The 14,673-nt window shown below is 48.1% G+C and overlaps 5 protein-coding genes across 5 annotated transcripts in view; 2 read left to right on the forward strand and 3 right to left on the reverse strand.

Moving 5' to 3' along the window:
• The window catches only part of ETH_00000655 (phosphoglycerate mutase, putative), a gene marked incomplete at both ends in the record, with an annotated part of 2,119 nt that extends 1,664 nt beyond the window's left edge, over window positions 1–455 (reverse strand). Inside the window, one exon of the mRNA XM_013374748.1 lies at window positions 49–455. Coding sequence (XP_013230202.1) covers window positions 49–455 — 407 coding nt within the window. The remainder of the gene's footprint in view (window positions 1–48) is intronic.
• Window positions 456–1,530: 1,075 nt separating this feature from the next.
• ETH_00000660 (uncharacterized protein) lies at window positions 1,531–3,250 on the forward strand (the record flags this gene model as incomplete). Its single annotated transcript, XM_013374749.1, has 2 exons — window positions 1,531–2,649; window positions 2,855–3,250. 2 exons carry the CDS (start codon window positions 1,531–1,533, stop codon window positions 3,248–3,250), a joined length of 1,515 nt encoding a protein of 504 aa, XP_013230203.1.
• Window positions 3,251–5,300: 2,050 nt separating this feature from the next.
• ETH_00000665 (citrate synthase, putative) lies at window positions 5,301–8,043 on the reverse strand (the record flags this gene model as incomplete). The annotated part of the gene is made up of 7 exons (XM_013374750.1): window positions 5,301–5,405; window positions 5,870–6,013; window positions 6,201–6,306; window positions 6,752–6,773; window positions 7,003–7,157; window positions 7,345–7,513; window positions 7,947–8,043. 7 exons carry the CDS (start codon window positions 8,041–8,043, stop codon window positions 5,301–5,303), a joined length of 798 nt encoding a protein of 265 aa, XP_013230204.1.
• A 1,492-nt stretch (window positions 8,044–9,535) lies between these two features.
• ETH_00000670 (YbaK / prolyl-tRNA synthetases associated domain containing protein, putative) lies at window positions 9,536–11,789 on the reverse strand (the record flags this gene model as incomplete). Its single annotated transcript, XM_013374751.1, has 3 exons — window positions 9,536–9,790; window positions 9,957–10,063; window positions 11,096–11,789. 3 exons carry the CDS (start codon window positions 11,787–11,789, stop codon window positions 9,536–9,538), a joined length of 1,056 nt encoding a protein of 351 aa, XP_013230205.1.
• A 699-nt stretch (window positions 11,790–12,488) lies between these two features.
• ETH_00000675 (uncharacterized protein) lies at window positions 12,489–13,915 on the forward strand (the record flags this gene model as incomplete). Its single annotated transcript, XM_013374752.1, has 4 exons — window positions 12,489–12,498; window positions 12,746–12,906; window positions 13,108–13,174; window positions 13,800–13,915. 4 exons carry the CDS (start codon window positions 12,489–12,491, stop codon window positions 13,913–13,915), a joined length of 354 nt encoding a protein of 117 aa, XP_013230206.1.
• Window positions 13,916–14,673: the final 758 nt, after the last annotated feature.

A 14,673-nucleotide genomic window follows, 5' to 3' on the forward strand; every position in this document is an offset into this window, starting at 1 on the left:
AACCCCCAACCCCAAACCCTAAACCCTAAACCCTAAACCCTAGCTCACCGCACATACTCCGAAGTGTAGTATTTGTCGAAGACGCTGCCCACGTTGCTGCGGATCCAAGCGCCAGCAATTGCTGCTTGTCTTCTTCCCCTGTCAGTGAGTCTATAGAGAGAATTGTGGCGAGATCTGAATTCTCCAGACCAAACTGCTGCTGCTGCTGCTGCTGCTGCTGCTGCTGTTGTTGTTGTTCCCGCTCCTGCGTCCGGCGGCGCGTCCGCGCCCCCCGCAGACCCGCTCGCAGGTGCCCCCGAAGGCTCACACCCCTGCTGCTGCTGCTGCAGCAGCAGCAGCTGCTGCTGCTGCTGCTGCTGCTGCTGCTGCAGCTGCCTGCACAGCCGCTGTGCCAGGTTGCCCTCCGACTGGCCGTGGCGGACCAGCACCAAATCGACGGGCATATTTCGGTGCATTTTCGGGGGAGTCTGGAAAGAAAAAAATGAAAAAAGAGGGAAAGAAAAGAAAAAGAAAAGGAAAAAGAAAAGGAAAAAAGGATAAAAAGAGATAAAAATAGATCAAATGAGACAAGTCCAGGGTGTTTTAGGAGCTGCGGGAGTGCTGCTTGTCAAGAAACGCCAAAAATCGAGTCATTTGCCCCCGCAGCACGAGGGTTTAGGGTTTAGGGTTTAGGGTTTAGGGTTTGCGGGCTGGCGGTCTGGGGTGTCCAGACACCGCAGGAGCGGGGCGCTGCTGCAGTGAGCTGCGGTGTATGTACACCTGAGAAATGAGTCGGGAGAAGCAGAAGAAGCAAAACTTTTGTCATTTATGACTTTTTGACTTTTTCGGATTTAACCCCCAGCTAGCTGCTGCTGGGGGTCCTGGGCCGGCCAATTCGAACTTAAATAGCTTTTGTTTTGTCTTTTATTTATTTACAAAACAATAAAATTAATTAATTTTAATTTAAATGTCAACTAGAGAAGTCCGGCTGCTGCGCTGCAGCGACGCGCATTTCGGGTGTACGTACAGCAGCGGCGTCGCCGCTGCCGTGGGGCCCCCCGCTCCTGCTGCTGGGCTCCATTTTAAATCCTTTTGGATTTATTTATTTCAATTAATTCATCTTTTTACTTTATTTACCCAATTAATCCAAAAAAGGGTGGGTTTAGGGCCTTATTCCACTCCTAGGGTTTGGGGGGCCCCGCGCCCGACGCCTCAACCCTAATTTAGGGTTTGCGCCGCAGCTTCTGCTGCTCTTCTTTGTGGCTTCACTCCAGATCCTTCGATCCTCTGAGTCACACCTGAGAAGACTGGGTTTTCCTGCTGCGCAGCAGCAGCAGCTGCAGCAGCAACGGTAGCAGCAGCAGCAGCCAGAACTGCAGCAGCAGCAGCAGCGGCGGCAAAAGCAAAACAGTGAGAAGGCCACTGCAGTAACAGCGCTATCCGAAGCACCTGCAGCGACGCAGCAACTGCCTGGAGACAACAGGAGCAGCAGCAACAACAGCAGCAGCGCAGCAGTGACAGCAGCAGCAGCAGCAGCAGCAGCAGCAGCAAATGGCACCTGCTTCCGCGCGGCGCCGCTCTGACAGCGTCGACGAGCTGCTGCCGAAGCAATACTTGCCGCTGCCAGATGCGGCTGCATATGTAGCAGCAGGTGAGGCTCCTGCTGCTGCTGCAGCAGCAGCTGCTGCTGCTGCTGCAGATGCAGCAGCTGCAGCAGCAGCAGCAAAGCACCTTTCGGGAGATGAAGAAGAAGAGCTGATGCAAAAAGCAGCAGAGGCGTATCTGCTGTCTGTACACCTTGAAGCCAAAACTCTCCCGCAATATGTTGCTGCTGCTGCACCCAGCAGCAGCAGCAGCAGCAACAGCAACAGCAAAAGGCAAGACCAGCAGCTGAAGACTTCAGCTGATGAGGCGGCACCAAAAGGCGCCTCACGTGTGTCAGCAAAGAGCATCAGCAGCAGCAGCAGTAGCAGCAGCAGCAGTACCAGTAGCAGCGCGGGTTATGTCCAACGGATGCTGCGACTGCAGCAGCAGCAGCAGCAGCAGCAGCAGCATCCGCCTCTTCCCGCGTGGGAGTCTGAGGCCCTGGACTTCTTCAAGAGAATTCGCACCTGGCTTCAGGAGCAGCGGGAGCTGCACGAGCAGCAGCAGCAGCAGCAACAGCAGCAACAGCAGCAGCAGAAGCAGCAGCAACAGCAGCAGCAGGAGCAGCAGGAGCAGCAGGAGCAGCAGCAGCAACAGCAGCAGCTATACGCGCGTTGCCGGGAATGGGGGGAGACAGAGTGGCGATTATACTGCCGGAGATTTGCCCCCTCGCTGCTGCTGCTGCTGCACCTCGATGTCTGCTGCTGCTGCTTCCTGCTGCAGCTGCTGCTGCGCGACTTGGACGTGCAGCTGCAGCAGCACAGACACAAACAGCAGCAGCAACAGCAGCTGCAACAGCAACCAGCCGCAGCAGCAAACGGGGCAGCAGCAGACGCAGCAACAGCAGATGAAGAAGCAACGCCGGGTGAAGCAGCAGCAGCAACACCAGCAGCAGAAGCAGCAGCAACAGCAGCAGCAACAGCAGCAGATGCAAAAGACACCTGCTGCTCTTTTGCTGGAAGTGCTACTTCTTTGCCTCAGCTGTGTTGGTTGTTTTTCGTTCTGACTGCGCTAGATGAGCTGGAGGTAGGCCTAGGGTTTAGGGTTTAGGGTTTAGGGTTTAGTGCCTAGGGTTTAAGGTTTTGGCCTGGCTGCAGCTGCTGCCGCCGCCACTGTAGCTTCTGCGAATTCTGCTGCTGACACTGTTGCAGTCCTTGCCACTGCTGCTCATGCTGCTGCTCATGCTGCTGTTGCTGCTCATGCTGCTGCTGCTGCTGCTGCTGCTGTGCAGGCTATGCGTTGCGAAGTTTCGTATTTGCTGCAGCAGCTGCGGCGGCGCTGCCTGCGGCTGCGCAGCATGCTGGTGGAGCTGCTAGGGTGTACAGACTCTTCAGATCAGCAGCAGCAGCAGCAGCAGCAGCAGGTGCTGCTGCTGCTGCATAGACCCTTGCCGTTTCAAATGAGCTGCAGCAGCAGCAGCAGCAACACTGACAGCAGCAGTGGCAGTCGCCACAGAAGCGCCGAAGGCGACTCTTCGAGCGCTGTTTCGCAGCAGCAGCAGCAGCAGCAGCAGCAACAGCAGCAGCAGCAGCAGGCTGTGACTCCAAGGGAGACAGCCCTGCGTCACCAGCTAGCTGCTGTTGATGCGCTGCTGGTAATTATTGTCAATTTTTTTGGCCAAAAATAACTCCAAACCCTAAACCCTAAACCCTAAACCCTAATTCTGGCGCACGCTGCTGCAGTGGCGCGACCGCTCGCCTCTACAACTGCAAAATATAAAACAAAACTCCAAATTAATAAATAAAAATAAATAAATAAATGAGTTTTTTACTGCTTTACTTCATTTAATTTATCCTATTTGTTTTTTATTTATTTTATTTGTTTGTTTAATTAATTTATTTATGAACAATTGAAGGCAGGGAGAAGCTGGAAGCTGGATAAGAAGGTAAATGAAGAATTCGAAATAAATGAATTAAAACAAAATAACATAAATGCATTTCGATAATAAAGTAAATAAATAAATAAATAGATAAATAAATAAATAAATAAAATAAGTAAACTAAATAAATAAATAATGAATAATAAAAAGAGTTTAGTTGTAAAAAGCAGCAGTCTCCTGCCGTCTTCTGCGCTGGCTTTTAGCGCGATAGAGTTTAGGGTTTAGGGTTTAGGGTTTAGGGTTTAGGGTTTGAAGCCTTCGTTCTGCGCAGGACTCTTCGACCTCGAGGTCTGCTGTAGAGACAGTCTAAATGCGGAAACAAAAAAAGTATAAAGAATAAAAATAAAGTTAATTGATTAATTAACTAATCAATTTATTAATTAATTAGACAAAATGATCAATTAATTAATTAATACATAAATTAATTAATTAAATTTCAAATAATGCAAATCAATTATTTAATTAGTGCGACAAATAAATAAAAATGAGACGAAAAACTAAAATTAAAAAGAAATAATGAAGTAAATGAGTAAATAAAAGACAACAGCGGAAAAAATTCTTAAAATACATATTTTAAATTCAACTCCGGACGAAACAAAATGAAAACAAAACAAAAAACAAACAAAGAGGCAAAACCAAGAACCGAGAAATAAAACTACAAAAATAAAAATAAAAATAAGAACAATAAAAATAAAAAAACAAAAATAAAAATAAAAATAAGATAAAAATAATAAAACAAACAAGTTCGGCTTCACCTGCGTCCGGGTGTCTAGACAGCTGAGCGTTTTCTCGCCGGCTCCCGTGAAGATCTGTTGAGGCCTCAGAAGTTTATTTTCTTCATTTTTAATTTCAAATTCAAAATATTCTTTTAAATGTGAAGTCCATCCTGCCATTCGAGCGGCAGCAAAAAGCAAACAGAAGCTGCTGCTGCTGAAGCCCAGCTGTCTGTACACCACGCCGCTGTAAAAGTCCACGTTCGGGTACAAACGCCGAGACGTGAAGTACACGTCCTGAACGCAAACCCTTTTTTAGGGTTTAGCGCTTTCGGAAGCCTCGAGGGTTTGGGGCCGGCGAGGGTTTAGGGCTGAAGGGGCTTGGAAAGGCTTCGCGAGGGTTTAGGGTTGAAGAGGCTTCACGAGGGTTTAGGGTTTGCAAGGGTTTGCGAGGGTTTAGGGTTTGCAAGGGTTTGCAAGGGTTTAGCGTTTGCAAGGGTTTGTAAGGGTTTGGGGTTTGCAACGGTTTGTAAGGGTTTAGGGGTTGCAAGGGTTTGTAATGGTTTAGCGTTTGCAAGGGTTTGCAAGGGTTTAGCGTTTGCAGGGGTTTGCGGGGGTTTAGGGCTTGCAGGGGTTTGCGGGGTTTTAGGGCGTGCAGGGGTTTGCGGGGGTCTAGCAGTTTAGGGTTTAGGGTTTAGGGTTTAGGGTTTAGGGCTTGCCTTGAGCGCAGCCTTTTCGAGTTCGAGGGCGACAGCGGTGGTTTCGGAGTTGCAAAAAGGGTTTAAAACAATTGCGGAAATTTGGCGAACAATAAAAGCCCTCGGGTCATAACTTTTGTAAACGCGGTGTCCGAAACCCATCAAGCGCTCCTGCAGCAGCAGCAGCAGCAGCAGCAGCAGCAGCAGAAGCAGCAGCAGCGGCAGCAGCAGCAGCAGCAGCGGCGGCAGCGGCGGCGGAAGCGAGTGCGCAGCAGCAGCAGCAGCAGCGGGAGCACCAGCAACAGAAGCAGGCATACGTGAACTGGGATTGAGGTGATACAACTGCTAGAGTTTAGGGTTTAGGGTTTAGGGTTTAGGGTTTAGGGTTTAGGGTTTGCGTGCCTCCCTCCGTTTGACTTTTTCGAGGAAGTCTTTAACATCATTTTTCGATTTTATTTTCTCCAGCATTTCAACCACCGCTTTACTAGTGCCCTGCAGAAACAAAACAAATAAATTAACTTTTCTTATTTTCCTTCATCTGGCTAGCCAGCTGCTAGCTAGCTAGCTAGCTAGCTGGCTGGCTAGCTAGCTGGCTAGCTGGCTAGCTAGCTGGCTGGCTATCTGGCTAGCTAGCTTGCTGGCTAGCTAGCTGACTAGCTATCTGGCTAGCTAGCTGGCTAGCTATCTGGCTAGCTAGCTGGCTAGCTAACTGGATAGCTAGCTGGCTAGCTAACTGGATAGCTAGCTGTGTGGCTAGCTGGCTAGCCTGGCTAGCTAGCTGGCTAGCTAGCTGACTAGCTAGCTGACTAGCTAGCTGGCTAGCTAACAAGCCTGCCGCCCCCTAACCCCCAAACCCTCCTCCCTAAACCCTAACTCCCAGACCCCCCCGTAACCCCCAAACCCCAAACCCCAAACCCTAAACCCCAAACCCTAAACCCTAAACCCTAAACCCTCACTCCGTGTCTGCGTCCGCTGAGGGCTGCAACTCCTGCTGCCAGTGCAGTGAAAATGTCAGAGTGCGAAGAAGCAACATGAAGAACTGCTGCAGTGCTGTTGTTGAGTTCGTGCTCCGCATGCAAAATGAACAAAACCTCCAGCGCCTGCAAAACCCTAAACCCTAAACCCTAAACCCTAAACCCTAAACCGAAGGCGGGGGGCAAGGCGCGGTGGGGAGGACGCACTCGGCAGGAGAGGAAGGCGCAGCAGCCCACTCAGGGGCAGCGCTCCCAAGGGGATTCAAAACCCTAAACCCTAAACCCTAAACCCTAAACCCCAAACCCTACGTACCCGGACAATGACGGGGTCATGGGGCTTCCCGTCAATCATGTAAAGAAAGTTCTCCACTAAATCCAAATCAGGGTGTGGGTCAACGAAGCTCAAACCCTCAACGTGCCTGCCCGCAAACCCTAAACCCTAAATCAGGGTTTAGGGCTTGAAATTTCGCCGCTGGACAGCCCTACGCTGTCCCGCTGCGCTCGCGCCTATGGTTCAGGGCTAACATTGTATGGCCTACGACTTAGGGCTCGGGGTTTACGGTTCAGCGTTTAGGGTTTAGGGTTTAGGGTTTAGGGTTTAGGGCTTAGGGTTTAGGGTTTAGGGTTTGGGGATGCCTGAGGATGTTGGCTGCAATGGTGAATCCTGCTGCGACGGCTCGGATGAGGAAAGCGTTTAAAGTCTTTTTGTTTTGCAGCGCAGCAGAGCCCCAAATTAAGCTTCTTTGTTTGGGGCTGCATGCGTTGCATGCGTTGCATGCGCTGCATGCATTGCATGCGTTGCATGCGCTGCATGCACCAAGTGCTGCCACTGCGGCCAAAAAGATGCTCGACGGAGACGCACACCGGTCGAAACTCTTAATCAAACCTGCAGCAGCAGCAGCAGCAGCAGCAGCAGCAGTAGTGACGGCATGGCAGCAGCAGCAGCAGCAGCAGCAGCAGCAGTAGTGACGGCATGGCAGCAGCAGCAGCAGCAGCAGCAGCAGCATATAATTAAATAATAGATGAATAAATATGCAGACACTTAACCATCAAATAACAACTATAAAAAATAAATAAATAAATGAGTAAATAAATAAAAGAATGGCAAAACTCACTCTTGACTTGTTCAGGGACTTGTGCCATTTGTTTTATTTTATTTTTCAAAAACTGCAGTTGGCCTTTTGTTGGCAAATCGCCAAACAGCAGCAAAAAAAAAACCTCTTCGTAGCAAACCCTAGCGGCCAGCTCTTCAATGGCGTAGCCCCGGTACCTGCACAAACCCTAAACCCTAAACCCTAAACCCTAAAGGCTGAGCCATGAACGCTGAACTACAGTTGCTGGGGACGACCAGCTGCAGGCGCGCCGCTGAGGATTTAGGGTTTAGGTTCAGGGTTCAGGGTTTAGGGTTTAGGGTTTAGGGTTTAGGGTTTAGGGTTTAGGGTTTAGGGTTTGGGGACCTGAGGATTCCCTTCTCGCCGTCGATGAAGCAAATGCGGCTGCTGCGGACACAAGTGTTTATAAGCCCCGGGTCAAAAACCCTCAAAGGGGGCCCCCCGGGGGCCCTTATGGCAGCAAGTTCTTTCGCCTCGACTGTGTGCAGCTTTATCGGCACGCGGTACTCAGCGCCTGCAGCAGCAGCAGCAGCAGCAGCAGCAGCGGAGGCAGCAGTAGCGGCAGGAGCAGGAGCAGCAGGAGCAGGAGCAGCAGCAGTGGCAGCAGTGGCAGCAGCAGCAGCAGCAGTAACAGCAGCAGCAGCCGCAGCAGCAGTGGCAGCAGCAGCAGCAGCAGTAACAGCAGCAGCAGCCGCAGCAGCAGTGGCGGCAGCGGCAGCAGTAGCAGCAGCAGCAGCAGCAGCAGCAGGAATCGCTGTAGGGGCAGAGGAGGTAAACCCTAAACCCTAAACCCTCAGCAGGCAAAGACCGCATACACCCTTCGCAATAAACCCTTGACGGCAAATTCCAAAAGTTGAACCCTCAACGCGGAACCCAAGCTCTCCCTCAGCCTTAAACCCTAAACCCTAAACCCTCAACCCTAAACCCTAAACCCTCGAAAGGCGCACCGGTGCGCTCGTCTATGATGCGAAGACTCTGGCGGCTTTCATTCTCCTCAGCCAAAGATAAAGCCGGGGCCAGGTGACCCTTCAGAGCCCCCAGCATGGCGAAAGGGTTTACGGTTTAGGGTTTAGGGTTTAGGGTTTGGCTGTTGAGCGGCAGCGTGGCACTGCCGCGGCGAATTCGGCTGACAAAGCGGCGCTGACGAAGACAGGCCTTTTGGCTCCTCGAAACTTGGGTCGCAAACCCTTATCCCTAAACCCTAAACCCTAAATCGTAAACCCTAAACCCTAGTTGCCGGCGAGGCGTAGCATTTAAGAAAGCCAGCCACCAGAAGAAGGCAAAAGGGCTGAGGATATCCTCTAAAGAAAAGAAATAAATTTATTTTTTAGTTTGAGGTAATATTGTTTGCAGCGCAGCGGGTGGTTAGGGTGTACGTACACCTCACGCGGCAGCAACACCAGGGTGACCCTCTGGCTGGGGAGAGCAACACCTTGGGGGGAAAAGTGTCGAAAGGTTTGAAATAAATATATAATTTGATCAATTCTAATGTTTTAATTACTTTACGTTGAATAATAATTTAAATGAGTTCATTTTCCAGCGTCTTTCAAGCAGTGACCTTCCCGCCTTCGCCGCAGTTCCTCAAACGCCCTTGCGGGCAGTATGCAGGTTTTCCTTTTCGCATTTCTCCCCAGACAATTACGTAAGTAAAATATACAATAAAACTTGAAAATTAATTAATTTATTTATTTATTTCTCAAAAACACCAAATGGAAGTCCCCGATCCAGCGGCGGGCTTTGCGTGACCGCTGTGGGGCCCCCCTTCCCGTGTATGTACACCCCAGCTGCGCACACGCCCCAGGCCTCGGCGCAGTAGAAAGAAATAAATAATTAATGCAAAAAGAAATAAATAATTAATGCAGAAAGAAACAAATAATTAAAAAGCAAAAAAGAAGTTGAGGACCACCACATGGTACTGCGGTGTATGTACACCCCGTGGCTTCAGCGTCCGCAGATAATTCAGGTGTACGTACACCCCAACGCGAGCGGCTATAGACAAAAATTGCATTTTGTCTTTTTTTGGTTCTTCAACTTTTTTGAAGTCTTTTAGTGCACTATTTTGCCTTTTTTACACACTTAATTTCAATTAGAATTCCAATTATTCGCCATTTTCAAACGACGCTTTTAAAGCACCTTTTATTTTAATTGATTTCAAAACAATTAAAATAAATAAATTCATTTCGCGCTTTTGGTGTCCTTCAATCAAAAAAGCCCAAACTCCTGCTCGCCGCAGACTCCCCAAACCCTAAACCCTAAACCCTAAACCCTAAACCCTCGCTGCCCAACACCAGCCATAAAATGTGGCTTGTCTAAGCCATAAAACTGCCCCTTGATGCGCTGCAACCGCTGCTTCTGCTGCAACTGCTGCTGCTGCAACTGCTGCTGCTCCAGCTGCTAGAACTGCTGCCTGTGCTGTTGCTGCTGCTGCTGCTGCTGCAACTGCTGCTGCCGCAACTGCTGCTGCCGCAACTGCTGCTGCTGCAGCTGCTAGAACTGCTGCCTGTGCTGCTGCTGCTGCTGCTGCTGCAGCAACAACTCAGCAGACCACCCCAATGATAGGGTTTGTGATTCGAATGAGGTCCAAAAGTCCTATTTGGAGTTTAAGGTCGGGGGCCCCCCCCCCCAAAAAGAGAGAAAGGGGAAAAAGAGATAATAAGGGTTTAGACAAAATGACAGGAATTTCTTTTTTGCTGCCAAGGGGGCCCACCCCGTTTCTTTTGAAACCCGTCAAACCCTCGAAAGAAGAACAAAAGTTGAAGTTCAAACGCTTGTTCCCCAGCTGACGGCCCACCTGCACGCAAACCCTAAACCCTAAACCCTAAACCCTAAACCCTGGGTCCTGAATGCTAGATGTGGGGCCAGAGTCGCAAGGAAGTGTTTGGTGCGGATTTGCCTGCGAGGAAAACCCTGATGAGAACGAGGAACCAAAACCCTAAATCCTAAACCCTAAACCCTACTTTAGCGTTTTCCGCTTTTATGAGGTCCTTAACCCTTTCGCCATTAAGTTTGTCTTTGGACTGCAAAACCACCAAATAGAAGCGGCTGTTCAGCCGGTCCTCGGGCCCTATACGCACAAACCTTAAACCCTAAACCCTAAACCCTAAACCCTAAACCCTAAACCCTAACCGCGGAAGACACCCAAAACGGACACACTTTTGAGGCATTTTTTCATCGCTTTTCTGCTTCTTTTTGCATTTATAGAGAATGTCATTAAAATCAAACATTAGATTTACTTTAATTTACAAAAAATAGCAAGACAGAATTAAAAACATATTTGCGCAAAGTCGCGCATGCAAGTGGGGCTTTTCGCAGGCGCTGCGGTGTACGTACACCGCCTGCATGCGCCCGTCTCGCGAAAACAGAAAAATAAAAAACAAAAAATTAAAATAAAAATAAATAAAACAAATAAAATAACAATCAAAACAAAATGAATCTGGCAATGAAAAGGGACAAAAGAAAAAGGACAAAGAGACAAAAAGACAAAAAGAAATCAAGATTTTGCAAAAAAGTAAATTTGATGATTTTTTTTTCAAGTGCAACTAAGGGATTTTTAAAATACAAAAAAGAAACAAAAACAGACAAAAGTAAAACTAAAATTAAAGTTAAAATAATTAATTGAAATTAAGATTAGAATACTTAATTAAAATGAATTTTAAAGAATCAAAAAAGTTCAGAGAGAAGATTTCGTCTTCAAAGATTTTCAGACTCAAACGGAACGAAATGGTTTTCATCCTGTTCCAAAATAGAAAAATAAAACAAATAAAATAAATAAAAATAAGATAAATAAAATAAATAAAAATAAAATAAATAAAAATAAAAAAACAAATAGTGTACAAATAGTAAATAATAAATGTATAAAATAAGTAATGATAACTGGTAATACACAAATTAGATAAATAAGTAATAAATTAATTAATTAACTGATTAATTTATTAAACTAAAAACAATTTAAAACAAAATGATTCCTGTACAGACACTGCTGCACGCATGTACAAACACTGCAGTTGCTGCTGCAGCTGCTGCTGCTGCAGCAGCAACTGCAGCTGCTGCTGCAGTTGCTGCTGCAGCTGCTGAGGTGTACGTACACCTGACTCGCCTGTATGCTTTGTGTTCTCGACGACAATTGTTTTGCAAAGTTGATTAATTGTTTTTGCTCCCAAAAGAGGAAGTCTTTCTTCCAAATTAGAAACATAATATATTTCTTTATTAATTCGAAATAAACGGAATTCGCACACGTGTCCTGCTGCTGCTGCTGTTGCTGCTGCTGCTGCTGCTGCTGCTGCGCGGGCGGCTTCCTCTGACGCCCCCGCAGCCACGACTTCCGCCGCGGCTGCTGCTGCTGCTGCTGCTGCTGCAGGATCAGCAGCAAGAGCAGCAGCATCAGCAGCAAATAAAGAACGCATGCGTCTTTCTTGTTCTGCTGAATGCTCCATTTCATCTTCAACACTTGGGGGCCCCTCGGGGGGCCCCTCAGGGGGTCCCGAGGGCGAGGGGGGCCCCCCGGGGGCCCCCTGTGGGGGGCCCCCCTGTGTTGGGGTTCCTTGGTGGGGGACCCCTTCTGAAGAGGCTTCTTCGGGGGGCCCCCGAAAGGGTTCTTCAGGGGGCCCCTGTGGGGCCCCCTGAGTTGCAGCTTCTGCTGCGGGAGGCCCCTCGGGGGGCCCCCCGGGGGCCCCCTCGGAAGACCCTGGGGGTGGGGGGCCCCCTTTCAAGTGCCCCTGGGGTCCCCCCAGGAGGCCCTCCAGGGGCCCCTGGGGGCCCCCTGGGGCCCCTGATGATGACTCTGTGGTCATGATGCCTGTGGCTAGCAAAGCTTAAGAGTCTCGAGGAATCCCTAAACCCTAAACCCTAAACCCTAGCGGCTGAGAGCAGCTCTGAATTAGAAGAGGGTTTGCGCTGCTGCCAGGAGAAGTGGCGCTGGCCAATGCAGCAGCAGCGAAGCAAACAAAACAAAAAAGGGTTTAATAGTTTTTATAATAATAATTAAACCCTTTTAAAACAATTAATTGGAAATTAAACTTCAAATTAAGCGCTGGAGAGGAAGGAAGAGTTCCGCGGAGGAAAAAAGCCAGAAAGCTGGCGCTGCATGCGGGAGCATCCCCGTGGGACTTTTTGAGTCGTTTTGTCTAAAACTAAAGAATAAAATCAAATTAATTGATTTAATTTGAACTAATTAATGCAAATTAAATTAACTGAAGGCGAAGAACGCGTCAAATCGCATAGCGACAGCTGCGGTGAGTTCGGGTGTACAGACAGCTCCAAGGAACCGCTGGATTCTCTACACTCCACTCCGCTTCTAATTATTCATTTCTTTTTATATTTTTATATTTTTATTCCTTTTTTGTCTATTTATCCTTAGATTTTGCAAAAAGAGCCTCAGGCACATGCTCTTCCGCCCAAGACATGCAGGCACAACAGTTTAGGGTTTAGGGTTTAGGGTTTGCGAATGTCTCGGCCACCCACTCCGACTTCGCCACTCTTGCTGCTTGAGGATGTTGAGCGGTGAGCTTTTGAGGGTTTGCTTCTGAGGGTTTAGAGGACTTGGCTCTGGGGTTTAGGGTTTAGGGTTTAGTTTAGGGTTTGGGGTTTGGGACTTTCCTTTGCACACACATCTCCATTGACAGATCGTAAACCACCGTTTGAGGGTTTACATTTCCTGCCTCTTGGGGAGTTAGTTTTGCATGTGCCGGGGGTTTAGGGTTTGATGTTCAGGGTTTAGGGTTTAGGGTTTATGCTTGCGGCGGTTTAGGAATTTTGGTCGTTGGGGCCCTCTGGGGCGTCACTACGCCGCTGCTGCGCTTGGAGAGCTTGGAGCAGCAGCAGCAGCAGCAGCAGCAGCAGCAGCAGCAGCAGCAGAGAAAGGGGAGCACTAAATATCCGCTGCTGCTGCAGCTGCTCCGAAGGTGGCGAGTGAGCTCCACTGCGACAAACCCTAAACCCTAAACCCTCAACCCTAAACCACAATACAGCGAATAACCACTGCACCGCTTGCCCCCTTTTCCTCTGCGTGCACTTTGGGGGCTTCACTTTGTCCCAGCCCGCAGCCGCAGCGCTTAGGGTATAGGGTTTAGGGTTTAGTGTTTAGGGTTTAGGGTTTAGGGTTTGTCGCAGTTCCTGGCGCTGTACCTCCTCAACCAGTTGGGCTCCGTCGTCTTCTTTATCCTTCTTGGCACATACGGTCAGCTAGCTGGCTAGCTAGCTAGCCATCTAGCCAGCTAGCTAGCCAGCTAGCTAGCCGGGCAGTTAGCCAGCCAGCTAGCTAGCTAGCTAGCCAGCTAGCTAGCCAGATAGCTAGCTAGCCAGATAGCTAGCTAGCCAGCTATCTGGCTAGCTAGCTAGCTAGCCAGATAGCTTGCCAGCTAGTTAGCCATCTTGCTAGTCAGCTAGCTAGCCAGCTAGCTAACTGGATGGATAGCTACGCAAATGGATAGACGGATTGTACGTGGCTAGCTGACTAGCCAGCTGGGAAGCTAGCTAGCTAGGTTGATGAATGCGTAGCTAGCTAGCTAGCTAGCGAGATAGCTAGCTAGCTAGCTAGCCGTCTAGCAAGCTAACTAGACATATATCGGTGGACAGAAAGCTAGCTAGATGGCAAGCTAGCCAGCTAGCCAAGAAGCCAACCAGACGGCTGGCTGGCTAGCTAGCTAGCTAGCTAGCTAGCTAGCTAGCTAGCTAGCTAGCTAGGTATTTGTTTCTGCCTTTGATCGTTTGCGTTTGTGTCTCGGCTTGTCCGTTGCAGCACTTCTGCTCCGCAGCGCCTGGGGCCGAGGGTTTAGGGTTTAGGGTTTAGGGTTTGTGCGCAGAAGTGATGGTGACTTCGCCCTTGGCAAACGGCCTGGCTTTTTTTTTCACTTTTTTGACGGAGGCCTTTTTGGCGAGGCGGTGGCCTAAAAAAAGTAATTTAATTTATTTAAATTAATTAATTTAATTAATTTAAATTAATTAATTTAATTAATTTGAGTTATTTGTTTGTTCATTTTTTTATTTATTAATTTAGCTAATTAATTAATAATAGTATCAATCAATGAAGATGCATCTAATTAAACGAGTAGCAGTTTTTTATTATCAATATTTATTATTATTTATTTATTTATTTGCTATTTATTAATTTGTTATTAATTATTTATTTATTATCTATGTATTTATTATTTGCTGCAGCTGCAAAAGCAGCGATGGACAAATGGCATTAATAAATGAAAATAAAATAAAAGTAAAAACAAAACAAAATAAAAATAAAGCAAAAATAAAATTAAATTAAATTAAAATTAAAAGACAATTTTTGTTTGCAGGAGAAGTTCTTGGCTCTTTGCTGGTGCTGCTGGGGTTTTGGCTCTGTCTTTTTTCCCGGAAAAACAAATAATAAACAATTAATTCAAACTAATTTTATTCATTTGAACCATTTAAATGCTCCTTTCAATCCCTTCTTCTCCGAGGGCTTAGGGTTTAGGGTTTAGGGTTTAGGGTTTGGGGCTTGGGGTGTACGTACACCTCAGCGCAGGCTGGCGCCGCACTCAGCGCCGCAAGTGCGGAAAGAAAGTTCAGCACCCAAACCCTAAACCCTAAACCCTAAACCCTAGAAAAGTAGGGTTTAGGGTTTGTGAGAGGTTTCGCCGCCGGCCGCGCGGGCGCGCAACCCTAGGGTTTAGGGTTTTGCACGTCCAAAGCCCTAAACCCTAG

The sequence above is a fragment of the Eimeria tenella genome, genomic scaffold (assembly GCF_000499545.2).
Source record: "Eimeria tenella Houghton genomic scaffold, Eth_scaff226, whole genome shotgun sequence".
Classification (NCBI taxonomy): Eukaryota; Apicomplexa; class Conoidasida; order Eucoccidiorida; family Eimeriidae; genus Eimeria; species Eimeria tenella.